The sequence below is a fragment of the Erithacus rubecula genome (assembly GCF_903797595.1).
Source record: "Erithacus rubecula genome assembly, chromosome: 12".
Lineage (NCBI taxonomy): Eukaryota > Metazoa > Chordata > Aves > Passeriformes > Muscicapidae > Erithacus > Erithacus rubecula.
Window position 1 is genome coordinate 275,404 of NC_136664.1, and position 17,039 is coordinate 292,442.

The 17,039-nt window shown below is 45.3% G+C and overlaps 1 protein-coding gene and 1 long non-coding RNA gene across 12 annotated transcripts in view; one reads left to right on the forward strand and one right to left on the reverse strand.

Annotated features, from left to right (window-relative positions):
* LOC306806770 (uncharacterized protein) overlaps window positions 1–17,039 on the reverse strand; it is a 66,782-nt gene that overhangs the window by 36,760 nt on the left and 12,983 nt on the right. For 3 of the 11 annotated variants that reach the window (XM_079315820.1, XM_079315819.1, XM_079315818.1), the window contains exon 5: window positions 4,581–4,690. The exons of the other annotated variants lie outside the window; for them this stretch is intronic. In XM_079315820.1, coding sequence (XP_079171946.1) covers window positions 4,581–4,690 — 110 coding nt within the window. The remainder of the gene's footprint in view (window positions 1–4,580; window positions 4,691–17,039) is intronic. 11 annotated transcript variants of the gene reach the window in all.
* Window positions 6,810–16,240, forward strand: LOC306806774. Its single transcript, XR_013775570.1, has 3 exons — window positions 6,810–6,923; window positions 9,433–9,605; window positions 15,654–16,240. It is a non-coding gene; the product is annotated as an uncharacterized lncRNA (long non-coding RNA).

Genomic DNA, 17,039 nt, shown 5'->3' on the forward strand with positions numbered 1-17,039 from the left:
ACAAATGGTGGCTCAAGCCCAGCAGAGCCAGGTGTGCACAGCCACCAGCACTGATGGGATGTGCCCCAGGTGTGCTTGGCCAGACGGGGAGGCTGGAGCCTCCTCAGCACAGGGCTTCTCTCACACAGGGAGCACTGTGACACCTGGTGGGTTCTGATCTCCTCCCATGAGAGATCTCCAGGATAAGGGATGCTGAGATCCTGCATCCCCTCCTGTGGGACGAACACAGGCTGCTGACACACCAGGATCCAGCCACCCCAGGATTTACACACAGGCCACTCTCAGCATCATGGCCTCAGCACTGTAATTTGTTTCTTTCATGCTGTCAGTGCTCAAACTTGTTGACCTTTCAATCACTGTTGCCCTCTGTATCCTCCTCGTGGGCAGGTTTATTGCAGGGCAATTGGGAGCGTTCTCAGCAGAGTCATTTGTCCCAGGTAGTTCCTGCATCACTGTTCCTGATCAAACAGGATCAGAGAGCCAGACTTGGGTTAAGTGGCCTTTCTACTCCTGGAATGCTGAAGGCCAAACAGAGGCATATTAGCAGAGCTATGAACAAACATCAGCAAATGGGCAGCAGCTCTGTGTACATGGGCTGCAGCTGGGGCAAACCTCAGTGCTAAAGACACTTACACTGAGAGGTGAAAAGCTAAAGCAGTGTTTGTGTTTTCTGAGGACAGTGAGAAGGCAAATGATGTAAGAAACAGTGCAAAATGGCTGAGGGTGTGTCAGTGCAGGATTTTATATTGACCGACTTCCACCTTCCTAGTATAAAGGAGGATTTCTCAGCATTATCCAGTGCTGAAGTTCTGGCACTGGAAGGCAGCAGTTCCATCCTTCAAACCAAAGCTGCAGATGACCTCAAACAGCTTAAGAGAGGTCTGCTTTAAATCCATCCAGACCTGCTTCTGGCCAGTGTAAAACACAGACTCTACCTAGAAGAGTTTTGGGCCTTTTTGTTTTTAATTGTGTGGAGGTGCCAGGCACTGAAGCTGGCCTGCATTTCCACACGATACATTGCAAACAAACAGGTGTGAAAGGTCTCTTCCCGAAACTGCCCGAGTTAAAGCTGTGCCCAGAAGCCCTGCCAGCAGGCAGTCACCCCTCTGCACCCCCAGGAACAGCAGGGCTGCCCACGGGCAGGTCCCAGCTGCTGCCAGGGCGCCCAGGAGCTGCTCTCCCTCTGCAGCAACACTCGGATGGAAATGGGGACCTGCACCTTTAAAGTTCCTCAGCATTAAATCAGTGATGCAGAGCAGCAATAATATCAAGCTATTCTGCTGACATGAATCCTGGAGATACAGACCCAAACCAGCAAAGCTGATTAGTAGTGTGGGAGCTCCTTGCATGCTCCTCCAAAACACAATTAAAAGAGTTTTATTCTGTGTAACAAGAGGGTTAGAGGGTCAGAAGAGTTTCCATTTCAAAAGGCAGCAGGATACAAGCTAGCAGGAAGAGGAAAGCAAATTGCCCTGATTTTGTGCTAGAAGTATGTGGGTATTTAATCTGCTGGGCTTCAATTTCTCACCAAAATTTTATCCCACCATTCCAAAGGAAAATAGGAAAATCAGTACAAAGACAAACCTTTTCAATATTGTGATGGCAATAACCCTGCTTCCACCTACAGCAAATACAGGTTCTTTCACCTTGCTTCAACTTTGGGCTTCCCCATCGAGTCTTACAAAGAGCCAATAAAAATCCTTTTAACTTTCTCCATTTTAAAGTTTATCATTATTAAAACAGAAAAAAAGAGATTTAAAAAGCAGTTTCTCATCCAGCACTGGCCTTAAGGAGCTAAAAATGCAGTTTCCCAAAAATACAGAATATTGTGCAGTTTCTGGCAGTCTGCAGTTCCCCTTGTTTCTGGTTGCAGTCAGCTGCCTTCCTGCTCTCTCCATGGCACACTGCTTTTAGGAGATCTTCTGTACTTTAACTGAATCAAAGTGCAGTGTTTCTATGAAATGAGTGCTGCAGAGGTAACAACTGGGTAGATTTCCTGGGTAGAGGAGCAGAGCTGTTGGATTTCACAGAAACCACCCAATACCAAATAATAATAATAATAATAAAATCTTATAATAAAATAAAACCAGTGAAAGCAGCGTGGAAAATGACTTCACCTAAATCTGAATGCTGGACAGATCTTGCACTGTTGCCTGATTTGGGGTTTGCAGAAGTTACTTGGCTTTCCTCAGATCAGTGTGGACTTGTCTCCAGCTCTCTGAGGACACGGGAAAGGGGAGATCTTTCCTCAAATGCTGCCAAAGCAACAGGCTGCTCACTCATTCCTGACTTTTCTGCCAACAGAAAGGCAGCAGCAGAGAAGTGATTTACTCCATAAATTCTCTATATACACCCAGAGAAATAAAACAACCCTTTTCTGAATAAATAAAATTCCAAATATTTGTCATATTATGGGAACCCAAAGAAATACTATTTTGATATTAAAAAAATTGAAGATTCTAAGATGAAGAAGATTCTAGGTCTTGGGGGGGGGGGGGGTTGGAAACAAACTGCATTGGAATCTTGCATTCCAGCTTTTCTGTTCATTCCCTCTCCTGACCCCACATGCCATGGAAAAGCTTTAGGAGCACAACTTGAAGGATGCTTATGTGCTTTTATTGTCAGTAAAAATAGTTTTGTACATAATTAAGCCTTTTCTGCTTTATGAAAAGCCTTTTTCTTCATAAGGAAAATATAGCCTAGGTAATAGTAATCAGACCAGTCCATGAAAAAAAAAAGGGGGGGGGGACAAGTATTACAATGGCTGTAGAAAATCCTGCACATCTCCAGAGCAGGAACAATAGACAATTCAGCGTCAGGCACTGCTGAATTTTCTAATCAGATAAAACCTTAAGCAGTAGTTACATCATTGCAATTCATTCATTTAATAGCAGGAAGGTGAAACCTGGGATATGTTTGCTCAGAAAAAAGAGGTTTTATTTTTCCTTTTTATGACAATATTAAAGAATTGTCTTTGTTCCTAAGCTTCTCAATCTACATACACATTCAGAACTACAAATGAGTAATTCTATATACTTACATATATAATATTATATAGAAGGTATCTTATTGCTTTCTATATTGTATATATTTAATGTGCATTATTCTATTGCAAAATCTTATATTGAGTAATTTTTATACCACGTAATTATCTGATCCTGTGCTGTTTAGGATTAGCATTGCAAATATTCTAAAAGCCAAGCTGAAGTTGTTAGTGAGAGTACAATGTCCTTCCACTTGGTTTATAAACAAATGTTAATAAACAGAACATATCAATGCAGCATTAATTGCTCACCTCAGTGTGCACAGGATCACACACTCTTGTTCCTGCAGCCAGGAACAGTTCCCTCCCTCCCTGTAAAACCCTGGCTCAAGGAACACCTCACACTCACAGTGACTGGGGGATGAGGACTCAGAGAAAACCAGTAGTGGGTGCCACAATGTAGTCCTGTAGGGAGAATACTGCTTGGCCTAAATATTGTTTTTATAGATATTAAATGCATTATTTTACCTGTAAAGTTAAATATCACTTCATGTAATTCTTTCTCAAAATGTGATTGCACAAATCTACGTGCTGTTCTCCAAAGAACTGGCCTTGTAAAGCCGAGTTCCATGGCAGCAACATCTGTGAGCCTGTATCCACACCACCAGCCTGTGACATGCCCACCGAGGCTGCAGACCCCACCAGCACGTCCCTCTCCCGAGTCCCTCAGCCCCATGTCCTGCAGCTGCCCGGTGCCACAGCTGAGCTCCGGGCCAGCCCCTGCTCCTCATTGCTCCAAATTCCTCAGCAGGGCTTTTGTTCTTCATTCCACAGAGCTTCCTCTACCTCCTGTTCTGCAGCCTGCAATGCTCTCTTTTCATATTCTTCCTTCCTCAGCCTGGCCCTTGGGAAAGAACAAGAGGCAAAACGTGTACGTGAGACGGGCAGTCACCCTGCGCCCTGCCTGGCTGTGGCAGCTCGGCTCCCAAATAGCCTAACCAACGCTGAAGGCCTCTGGAAACTCCCATTTCTAATCATCCCCAATCTGCTTGTTTTTCAGCCCAGCTAGCTGAGACCCCCTTATCCAGAGGATGTCAGTAGGGCAGCGTGCCGGTTTTCACCCAGAGAGGAGAGCCCGTGATAAATAACACTCAGAGCTCTGCGAGGATGAGTGTCCTCTACAGCTCACAGCCCACAGGCTTCATTATTGCAGTGCCCATAATTCAATTCACCCTTCCTAAAAGGTCTCTTGCTGCTCCCAACCCCCACCTCTGAAAACACGTCCCACTAATAATTCCCGATTAATGCTGTCAATTACCGACTCTCCCCCAGCCCCTCTCCAGCCCCTGATTGGGTTGGAATGGAAGGGAAGCAGCATCTAACTGGGGAGGAATAGAAGTAGGGTAAAATAGCAATAAAAAGTAATTACATAAAAATGCTAAACATATTACATCTGTTAGTTTGCTGAGCCCAGTGGGCTTGACAATTCCAGATTTTTGCCTTTGTCCGTGCTCAGACAGACAAGAATAAGAGAAACCAGGAAAGGATCTTTCAATAAGATTATTAAATCAGTGCATGAAAAATAAGTCGTCATTACATTGCAAAAGGGAGAGAGAAACTCGCTGAAATGTCTTTCTGCAGCTTTGCCTTTGTGATCTGCAAGGTGCTGTGCTCCTGCTTACACTCTGTTGCCCTGGCAACATACTCCTGTAAAATAAAGATTATTAAAGCGCATATGATTATTTGGCCGCACAGTGAATGAGGCAGCCGCTTCTGAAATTCCTTATCAGAGAAATTCAATTTTAGGCCAAATTGTGTTTTCACTGCCTCTCAGCTTCTCCCTCCCCCCCTGCAATACCAATAAAACCATCATCTCCCCAGCTGTACATGATATTTTGTCACTAACTCTTTCACGCCTTTCCTTTCCCATTCCAGGTTTTATTTTTACTCTGTCAAAGGAGAATGCTCTCCCCAATTTGTAGGCTTTTATAGCTCACGGTTTTTTCCTGGCAGCTCCAGCCGTTTCTCCCCTGCAGCAGGCAGCGGGGACAAGGACGGTGCCTGCTCCCAGCCCGGGGCCAGGGGCGGGGGTCACAGCGCACAGGTGCCCCTCGCAGCCCGTGCAGCCTCACCCGCTGCGGGCAGCTCGGGCCGGGGCACGTCCCACCGGCTGTTGACGGTGCCACCGCTGCGGGACACAGCTCAGGTGCCTGTGCGACAGACAGCCCGTGCCAGCGCTGCCAGCACGCCTGGAGCCCACGGCACCTCCCGGTGCCAGCGCCACCGCCGGGGCAAGGGCACGGGCACGGGCACCTGTCCTGTCCTTGTCCTTGTCCCTGTCCCTGTGCCTGTGCCTGTGCCTGTCCCTGTCCCTGACCCTTTCCCTGTCCCTGTCTGTCCCTGTCCCTGACCCTGACCCTGACCCTGTCCCTGTGCCTGTGCCTGTGCCTGTGCCTGTGCCTGTCCCTGTCCCTGTCTGTCCCTGTCCCTGAACCTGACCCTGACCCTTTCCCTGTCCCTGTCCCTGTCCCTGTCCCTGTCCCTGTCCCTGTCCCTGACCCTGACCCTGTCCCTGTGCCTGTGCCTGTGCCTGTGCCTGTGCCTGTCCCTGTCCCTGTCTGTCCCTGTCCCTGACCCTGACCCTGACCCTGACCCTTTCCCTGTCCCTGTCCCTGTCCCTGTCCCTGTGCCTGTCCCTGTCCCTGACCCTGACCCTGACCCTGTGCCTGCCCCGGGGCCACCACACGGGGGTGTGGCTGTGCCCGCACAGGGGAGGCGCTCGGACACGGTCAGACACCGGCACACACACGGTCAGACAGACACGGTCGAACAGACACACGGTCAGAGAGACACACTGTCGGACACTGCCCGCCCAGGCGCGTCCCGCCGGTGCCGGTGCCGGTGCGGGGGTCCCCAGGCGGGGCTGCCGCCGCGCACCAGGGGGCGCTGCCGCCCCGCCGCCGCCGCAGGGCGGTCCCGGAGCGCGGGGAGCCCGCGCCGGGCGGGGCGGCTGAGGGCGGCGGGGGCAGCCCTGAGGGGACACCGGGTGTGCGGGACAGCCCTGAGGGGACACCGGGTGTGCGGGACAGCCCTGAGGGGACACCGGTGTGCGGGGGCAGCCCTGAGGGGACACCGGGTGTGCGGGACAGCCCTGAGGGGACACCGGTGTGCGGGGGCAGCCCTGAGGGGACACCGGGTGTGCGGGACAGCCCTGAGGGGACACCGGTGTGCGGGGGCAGCCCTGAGGGGACACCGGGTGTGCGGGACAGCCCTGAGGGCACAGCCCTGAGGGGACGCCTCCTGAGCCGGGCCCCTCTGCGGCCAGAGCGGGGCTGGCTGCGCTCCCTGTGTGGGCAACAGCCCCCTGCACAGTCCGGCGGCCTGCAGTGGCTATTCTTGCTCCCCAATAGTTTAATTAAAAAACAACAACCCAGTTTCGGCAGTCGGGCCCAGCTGGGAATTAAAAATAAAACAGTGCGTTGCCGAGCCACAGCCCAGGTGTCCGCTTGCCCATCTCCTGCACACCGGGGCTGAGGCCCGAGCAGAGCTAAATGAGCCCCGTTCACCACAAGAGATTCTGCTTCTTCAGGTAGCATTAAAAACTACCCAGACTCCAGAGAGGAAATTAAATAGCTTCTTTTAATATTAAACTTGTAATTGTTCCTATTTTTCCTTGATATTTGATGACAGTGAACCAAAGCGACTGACAGCCTTTGTGCAACTCTTCGAGGGCGACCGCAGTGCGGCGAGGAGGAGTGAAGATTTCTGAAGGCAGAATGGTGAAGATGAAAGCCAGCCTCAGAACTAACATGTGTGCTTTATTTTTTAAAGATGGAACAGAGAGGAGGCACAATTACCCCAGATTTAGAAGATCTTAGTTCAAGCCCTGACCTACTGAAGCTTCCCATACCTCAGCTTCTCCTCCCTATCTTAAAACCAGGTAATAGCTGTTGCCTACCTGGCAGATAATTGCAAGGATAAATATCTTGGAGGCTGGTTGGTGCAACAGAAAAAATGCCTAATATTGGCAACACAAGGTACCCCAGATCTGGCCTCCAGTTTGCTGGATAACTATGACTAATAACAGAAACAGAATCTGAAAGGGGACCAAAAGGGGATAAGGGATTGTAACAGAAATAAGTTCACCAAGGTAATACCTGGAAAATTTCCATTTAATTGGGGTGGAGAGTGATCATCCACTATCCCCTTAATAAACACAGACACATTGCAGGAAAAACAAAACCAACAAAGCAACAGTCAAGTCTGAGAAGCAACACTAGACAGGTGTAGAAAATCCTCACAGACAGCATCATTCACTGTACAAACCAGGACAGCTTCCTGGGCTCATTAGAGAAGTCTAAGTGGTTCCTGAACTCTGTCCTCCCTGGCCAATCCCCCTGTGTTATCTCTTGTGACCATTGCCTGAATTGAAACATCATTTTGGTTACTGAGATCATTTTGGAGGGTGGTACAAGCCTTGGTTTCTTCTGCAAGAGCAAACAGGCTCAGTTACAATCAATTGTGACTTTGGATAGCCCCAAACAGCTCAATTTCTTGTCCTTTTAGAATGTAAAATACACAAAGGTTCCAGTTCCCAAGCGTTAATGATTTCAAATAGCTCCTACAAATGGGCAAGAAAAGCTTAAGAACAGTTACACGGATCAGAGCAAAGGTCCACACATTTTTGTGGTGCTAGATTACCTGTCTGCGGACATTTCTGGCTCACCTGGAGCAAATGACATCAGCAGTCATAGTTTCTAGGAGCAAGAAAGTCTTCTACAGACTGAGGAACCCATAGCATAAAAATAAGAGAATCTAAAGCATTTTGGGAAAAGGGACAAGTAACTATAAATGCTCTGACTGCCTTTGTTTCTGGTGGCCCTGTTTTTAAAAGGACACAGGAAAATTGGAGACAGTGCAGAGTCATAAAAATTATTTGAGAACTGGACTAGCTGCCTGAGAACGAGACACTTAAGGAGCTCGATCTGTTTAGTTTATTAAAAAGATCAAGAGATGGTTTGATTACGATGTATAAGTACCTTCAAAGGGAGAAAATACCAGGTCCTAGAGGACTCTTTAATCCAGCCAAGAAAGGCATAACAAGAACCAATTGCTGGAAGCTGAAGCCAGACCAGCTTAAATTGGAAATCAGGCACAGTTTTATAGTGAGAATGATTAGACATTAAAAACCTAGCCCTATCAAAGGAAGGAGGATTTTTCATCTTTTAATATCTCCAAATCAAGACAGGATGCCTTTCAGTAAAGTAAGCTCGAGTTTAAAAAAAGGCTCAATGCAAGGGTAATTGAGCAATATTTAATGACTTATCGTAGTCAAGGAAAGCTCTAACATCTTAATTTGGAATGACAGCTCAAAGTTTGGCAGCACGTATCCTTGGCAAACAGGTATGCTGCCTGCACAGCGTGGTGGGAACTGCTGAGACCTGACTGTGTTTTTGCCTCGGAGAAAGGTCAGGTGGCAGGTGCCAATCAGAGATCCAGCAGTGTAAAACCTGACACCATTTTTCTGTAGCCAGCACATTGCACACCCTGCAAAGCTCCCCTGGGCAGAGCCATGGCTGTGGCACTACGAATGAGTCTGCCGAAGCCCTGGGCCACGTACACACAGCCATAATAAAGACTGTAAATTAACGGTCTGAATGATCACACTGTGGCTGCAGCTACCAGCTACAGCTGAAAATGGGACACCAGCCCATGAGTGAACCAGATGCATTTATGCCCTTCTTGGGGCACGTGTTCCAGGACTTGTGGTTGCCTGACTGTCCAAACTAGGCCTGGGTGCTCCACGAGCCGATGGACACAGAACCAGGCTGGGCCAACAAAGAGACACAGCAACCTGGCAGAGAAGGCAGGATAGGTGACGTTAGTGGACTACACAGCAGTTGTGGGTTTGCATAAGGATAAACCACACCCCAGTGGACATGAGAAACAGTTCAAGCACCTACTGGACAACACCAAGAAGCACAGACCATCCTAGCAGCACTGCCCACAGTTTTTTCATTACTTTGTGTCATATTCCCTCTTCAAAGGTTATCACCAGTGTTTAGGATTCTCTTTGTGGAAGATCTTTGTGCCACAGCCATCATCCTCATCCTTCTCTGAACATCTAGATCAGTGGGCTCCAAACTCTTTTTGATTGTGCACATGATCTTTAAAAAATTTTTGGGTGTGCACATCAATATATGTGTATTTATCTATAAATGATCTCCATGTACTACTGTATTATATACTTTATAAAGCATACAGAAAAATAGGCATTTACAAAGGATAAGAATTAAATAAACACTATTTTAAATTTTTAAAATTTATTAAAAAAATAATTCTTCCTGTGCCCTAATAGATAGCCTTGTACATCCCACCATGATCTAGATCCACAAGGCACCTTTCAAAAGTGACGAGCTTTCTAAATTCTTCTACACAATTCTGTGCAGGTGCCTGAGATTCCCTGAAGGAAAAGTGGCAAATTACTGAAGGCTGAGCCTCGGTGACAAGACACAAGGGAGCCAACTTTGGCGTTTATAAGGATGAAAAATGGGGCAAAAGCTGACCAGGTGTTACCACGCAGGAGGTGTCCAGGATCTGCAGGGTGCAGCCATGATCTCAGGTGAGAATCTATCCAAACCTGCTGCACATCAGGAGCGCTGGCCCCAGCACCTGCGGCGCAGCCCGCTGTGGAGAGAGCCCCAGTAAATTCAGTTCTGTAGCGCCGAGCGCGCGGCAGATGGAGCAGGGCCAGGGGAACCCTTGGTGCAGGGTCTGCTGCCTGAGAGCAGCCTGCTGAAGGGCAGAGCGAGCCGGCCCTGCCCAGTCTAGCACCAGACCAGAGGCACGGCTCTGGCACAGTGTCAGGCAACCACCATCAGCACTGCAGCCTGCCAGCCCTCTGGGCAGCTGCCTGGGAGACACAGCAGAGTAACATCCAAATGTCCTGTCCTCAGTTTCTTTGTGGAACCCTCAGGTTCTGGGGACACTCGTGGGGTGAAGGAGCACGTTACTCTGCTATCTTTTATGAAGACTCTTTGCCACAAGATTCACGTGGAACTTTGGCTGAGAGCAGCCAAGGCACACGGCCGTGCCTCGCTCGGTGACTGCCCATCTGCATTCACACCCAAGGGCAGAACCTGCCTCTCTGACATGGAGAGAGAACTCTGAGATACGTCTGTGCTCTGCCACAGTGTCACCAGGCTGCAGTATTTGCTGGGCGTGTGACAACTCCAGTTTCAGGGCTGAAGTCTTCTACACCTTCTAATCCAATTTCGGTTGACTCAGTCAATGGACTTTTCATCATTTCCTTCATATTCCCATCTTGATGGGTCTCATAAATCTTGCTAATGGAGGACATTACCTGATATCTGAGATACATTTTCCTTCTTGCATTATGATCACAATACATTTCATTTGCATTGCTTAGGCCCTGTCCAAGGCAATTCTTCTCCATGGTTTCTGTTTATGCTCTTCATATACTTGTGGACAAGTACAACACTCTTAATTTATTTTGTCAGGTTAAACACATCTAATTCCTTTCATATTTCTTAATAAATCATTACATCCAGTCCTTAAACACACTTTTACAAAGAAAAGTTATTTTAGAAATGGTGTTGCCTGGGATCCACATTTACTAATCTCCCAGCAACTGTTCTATCATTTTTCTAACTGCCTGTGCTTGACACTAGTTCAGCTTCTTTCTTTTCCTTTATTATTACTTTTTTTCATTATTGTTATTGATGTCTGGGTCCTCTAATGAGCAGTATGGGGAAAATCTTAGGTTTGTAGTGCCAACCTTACATATTTTGATATTAGTCAGCTCCTTTGTCATCTTGCATGCAGAAATTAATAAAAATTATTGAGAAATTTACATCCAATTTGCAACACTGTCACTGCAACTCTTCTCAAATACAGTATAATCCTTGATCAGAAGTTACTGCTAAAAATCTTCTATTTATTTTAGGCACCTACTATGTATTAGATGTTTAAAAAATACCTCTCCCTGTAAGTGCAAAGCTCCTGTTCTCTAATGCAGTGCTGGTACCCTGATGCTTCCCAGGGCATTCACATTCCTGTTCTAAGTAGACATCAGCTCTCTCAAAGATTCACCAGCAGAATAAATCCAGTCTGGTTGATTCAGACTTACAGGAATAACACACCTTAAACAAAAAGCTATTGTCTTCTTTAGGTACCCAGAGTCATGCACAGCTACTACAAAGCCAGAACAAGGATCCAGGCAGCTGTCTCTTGGGAGCAGGAGGAGCCTCGTGACTGAGATGTTCCCAGGCGTAGGAGCTTTGCAGTGAATATGCTTCACCAGCCAGAAAATTCTGGACAATATTTTACATGTTCTGAGCAGTACTGACTTGAATCCCTTTTTTAAAAGGAGAAAAAGGTAAAGGTGTTCCTCACATGAATTCTGCAATCCCTCACTATCTCAGCAGTTTATTATTTTCCAAATTAATTCTCAATATTTTGCAAAAAAATACTTACTAATTTCTTTTACATAAAGGACACATATATGGAACTGCTCTTCTATTTATAGTCCTCCTTTCCAAGTGTTCTATTAACATCCCACATTGTGAAATGTTTCCATTGCTCACAGATAGCCTTGTGCTGCTGTGTTTTCCCCTTTGTCAAGGCCCATTTATGAAATCAGTTCAGGGCTCATCCATTTTAGACTCCTGAGTGACTCTCCATTTAGCAATGATTTCTTTATTCTCCCGCACACACACCATAAGCCATTTCTTATTTCGTTTTAGAATTTACTCCACCTTTTTGATTACTCTCCCTCCCTTTACATTGTAAATAATCCTCAATATTCTGATTTTTGCCCTATTTTCTTTCATCAGTTCAAGTAAAGGCAGCTTTGTACCATCAAATCTTTGAGCTACATCAATCACCTCTTCTGTCTTGTATCTTCCTTTATCAGATGAATTAGTTCTGATGTGCTTATGATTATTTAAATCCTTGCCTGTTTTCTCTCTAGTTGTATTTGTTTTCTTTTTAAGTATTTCTTGCACCCATTTCTCTGACACTAGTTGCTTAGTTCCTTGAAATTTATCAGAATTTTTAACTGATAATTATTTGATATTTGCCTGATATTTCCTTTGTGTGCAACTTACACCCCCCCCTCCCACACACACCCCCTGAATTCAAGGATTTACCTCTTCAAAGCTGACACAGAGCTGCTCTTTCAGTGCTCAGACCCCACTGAGCTCCAAACTGCAGCTCTGACAGGGAAATTCTCCCTTTTTTCATTCCCTTTCACAAAATTCCCAGCCAAGGAGATCAGTGCTGTTTGCTTCCATGTTATTGTTCTGAGCAATTACTGCAGAGATCTTACAGATACAGATTTGAAAGAGTGAGAAAAATAAGAAATACCCTTTAATTACCAAGGACAAAATGAGTACCAGCACTTCAGCTGAGGAGGAAAAGGATTGTTTCATGTTCCACCTCAGATTCCTCATCCAACATTGAGGTTTGCAGTGAATTCTGAGGAGCTCAGAGCTGAGAAAGGTCTGCCCTGCTTCGGATCAACTTAAACATGGTTTGCCTGTCTCTGGGCAGTGGAATGTGTGCCCGGTGCTCCCAGGGATTCCTCAGGAATGTGCTATCATGTCTTATCAACACACATTTCTTATCAAGTGTTGATGCAAAAAGCCCAAAGGAACATGTGCAAACCAACTTCAGAAGAAGAAATCATGAGGAAGACCTGAGGGAGTTTATAAAGACACCAGGAGTAAAATTTGGTTATTAGAAACACTCTCATAATGCTGAACACATCCCAGTGTCCAGCAACATCCCCATGCACTTGCAAAGGGACAAAAGAGCAATAAAGGCAATATAGTGCAGATTCTAAGAGGTCTCTTCCAGAAAACTGAGCAACTCTATCAGGTGAATTGGATACCTTCAGTTTGTCAGAAATACCGTACCACAGCATGTCGGGGTGACAAGAGAAGGGTTTTGTAAGATAAATGTATTTGCAATGCACACTCCCTTGCACTTGTGCTCAGGGTGGTGTTTTTATTAACAAATTATTCAGATATGTTGAGTTGCAGACAGACAAATTATTTATAAACTGATTAAAACAAAAACAAAAACAAAACAAAATAAAAACATTAAATAAATTACAAAATTAAAAAAAAAAAAAAAAAAAAAAAGAGTGTAGTTATTTATTATGCCAAGCAACCAGCTCCCACCCTGCTTGCTGCTGAGTGTTGCTCAGAGAGGATGGCTGTAGGCTTTGGGAGGCTCCTAACTCATATAGGAGGACCCAAAAAGCAGTTAAGGGTTCTTCAAGAACATTCTGACTGCTCTTGTAAGAATGAAAAAAAAAACAAAACGAAACCTCTACCAGCTGAAGCCAAGAAGATGACGCATGTAAACAAAGAGAGCAAGACACTCCAAGAAGTGGGTTCTGTTATTTCTCACAGCACAGTCTGCATGGAGAACAAAGCCATGATTAAAAAGTTGCAGCTTATTGTTTATTGCCTCAGCGATATCCAGAGAAAATCTGCTTAGTCTGCAACCCAGAGAAGGATTTTCCCACCTTCTAGCTATGAAAGTCTGAAACTAATTCTGTGTTCTCTGGCCACTCATAATACAGCCTCTACAATCTAAACATAATTAACAATACTGCTGCTGCTGCTGCTGCTAATGAATAAACTAGAAAAGAATCTACCTCACATTTGTCTAATGTTAATTTTCCAGACACAAAGGGAGAAAGACAGGCAAGGACGACAAAGTAATATTTTGAGGTCAAAGCAGGCAATTGCAATTCCATTCCATAACACCATTACTTTCTGAGCAGTGATTACCAAAGGAGCCTCACCAGGTTAAAACAAAAGGTCACCTACCTTTCAGACCTTCCTGGTTCTCAAACTGACAAACAGATATTACCAACACCTTCACGCTGCCTGGAGCCTTTCCCAGCTGCACCCATGAACAGATCATCACGGGCAGCCCAACACCTAAAACCAGCTTTGGAAATATTTCCTATTTGTGCTCAGACCTTTTTTTTCTAAACCTCTCCTGTAATAGCAACCTCTCCTGTCCCACCAAAATCCAAAATTCAAAGCACAAAAATCCCAAAAGCAAAATATATTCCCCTACCCTACTTCCCTAGAACAGCACAAGCTATTCTTAACATCAGGTCAGTAGCAACACAAGGAGAAAACTTTTCAATATTAATTTTTTAAGTTAGTCCAATTAAAGATAACACCTTCAATCTCCCTTATGCTGCATTTTCCAAACATTTTAAAACGTTCAGTTCAAAATGCTGATGATGAAAGAAGCTGAAAGCTAGCTGCTGAGCTCTGCCAGGAGGAAAAACTTTGTCCCTAGGGAAGTGGCCAGCAATCAAACACGTGATCCAGCAAGTTACACCAACCTCTGTCCTATTCCAAGGGCTTCCTTTAATCCAATTGTTTAGATACAGCTTGATATTATTATCCCAGATCTCATTACAACATTGCAGAGAGCAGTCTGCAAGTCCTGAATCGAGAATAAAGAACAGGCTGCAAAATAGTCAGTTTTAGTCCTGGGTGCATAAAAAAAATCTCTGCTAACAACAAGGCATCTTTGCTTGGAGTGAGGGGCAGAAAAAAATGATGGAAAAACAAGGCTGATGTACCATCAAGAAACTACCAAAAGAGGAAATTTCAAAGCTCATCTCCTCCCCTCAATGTTTTAGGTGTGGTTTGGAAACATCTACACGTTCACAGGAAAGACAGGGCAGATGCCAAACCCTGGTCAGAGACCCACCTGTGCTAGGAGACAGCTAACCACCTCCAATGGACCCTTAATTATATGTTGTCCCCACCCAGGTTATCAAATTACATTTCTCACTCTTGCAGCTCTGTCCAGAGCTATCTTCCATGTCTCCAGTCTGAAGAACCAACTCAGTATTGTGTCTTCCTGAATAACTTGAGTTGGAATTAAATTAGGCAGAGCCGCAGTTGAGTGCAACAAAAATTTGAGTGCAACAGTACCTGTGCACACTATTTCTTGAAACTACCATTTCATGGGGTCATTTCTCACCATCTGACCCTCAGACCACAGGAAGTGTGGCATAAAAATGTATTTATGATTTCTGCCTTTACAATGAGTTTCTACTAGATGTTGTTGTCCTTTTCTTTTTGTAAAGCAACTGTTCTTTGTTGGTTCTTTCATTAGAACAAGCATAAACAACAGTTTCACATTGCTCATGTGCCATGAGTGGCTCTCCCTGTGGCACTGAAAGGGGCATGGGCACCTCTCCCCACGCTCAGTGCTACTGGGTGGAGTGTCAACAACTTCCAGTTCCACTCTGCATAAACCTCTGATAAAAACCTGGAACTCTGAGGATGAGAAGAAAAGAAGATAGAGACACAAAATAAACAGCAGGTGTAATTGTTTGCAAGGCTGCTACTGCTTTGAACTACCTTGATTTTGATTTTGCTGTTTTGATAAACCTTGGTTATAGTCCTCTGAAAGTGAAGACCAACATGAAAACTGATGCTGATGCTTGGCATCCAAGCAGTTCCACCAACTCAGACTGGTGGCAAGTAATCCTCAATTGCTAAAACAGTGATTTAGCTCCCAGCACTATACTTAGTTAATTATTTCCTCTTCACCTTTAATATATCACTTCTCTTTTTTTTTTTCGTATTTGTTTAAATTCTAGGCAGCAAGAATGAGAAATCTTGTAATCTTCTTCCTGAAGAGCCTCACATACTGAGCATCACTAAAATATTTGGCACAATAAATGACAGAGCTGCTCTAAAAGAATCATGTATTCCAGAAATGAAAAAGATACATCTGTTGTCTCTTTTGTCAATGTGAAAGGTGAGCCACGTAAAACACGGGATAGCAAAATACTGAGGAATGACAGAAGACATGCCCATGTCAATTCGGGTGTAAGGTTATCCCATTTCCTTTCATTTCTGAGGATCTGACATACTTTGTTTTTCAGAAAGATGTGCAGGAGACCAAAGTAAAGGTTATTAGATCTTGCTGGTCTGAAATCTAGGGGAAAAAAGATCCCTCTTAGCTTTGCACACAGGTATTGTTGGGTTTGACTCTGTTGAGGACTCAGCCACTGCCTGGGAGGCTTGGCTGCCTGTCAGTGTCCATCAGAACATTCAGCCTCTGCAGCCAAGTTTACAGAGGTGTTCCACAGCTCCACTGCTCACCCTTTGGCCAGGGAAAGGCCACGACTTTCAAATCACACCCTCCTTGGGACTACACTCAAAAAGTGCTGCACAGGACCCCACAGAGGCTCAGCAGAGTGCTGGATCAGCAGAGCCAGAGCCCGAAATTTTATGTCCTAGAAGCAGCATGAACAGCTGGTTGAAGACTTCCATTGGCAGAGATCAAGTAAGGACACCTCCCTCACACTGAAATGGTGCCGCAGCCCAGAGTATCCCCTTAGCCCTCCCAGGTGGGAAAAAACGACTTTTTTCTCCTCAATAAAAGAACAAAGACCATTGATTTTTCTGTTTATAGAGGGCAGGCAAAACCAACTCAGGTAAAGTCCTTCTCTAGTACTTGTTTGAGATACGCTGTGTGGTTGGGTTTTTAGAGCTGAAAAAGCTGCATCTCGAGCTGTGAAGCAGAGTTCTCCAGCTCTCACCTGTGTCAGTGCAAGGCTGCAGCAGGGGCAGATTCTGAGGGACAGAAACTTCTTTTCTGGAGGAGGAGGAAGGTGGGCACCTGACACAACTGGCATTCAGGTGAAAGAAAGAGGCTGCAAGGCTTTAACACATTACCTGATTTATATTATTATTTACATTGTTTTAATTTAAAGTACAAAAAGTATTATTTCAGCTCTTTCTTGGATGCACATTGCAGCACACTGACTGACCACTTTATCCCTTTGCAAAGGGTGGCACAGACACTTCATAAATGTTTACTCCAGGATTAAATATTTTTGGTTCAGTTTGCATATGACTCACTAGTAGGCTCCCAGGTTTGCCTGGATTATTTGTTACATTTATTGAATAGTACACCTTTACATATACGAAATTCACTAAAAAAGCAAGGTTCTTGGAAGACTCCTGTTCAGTAAACA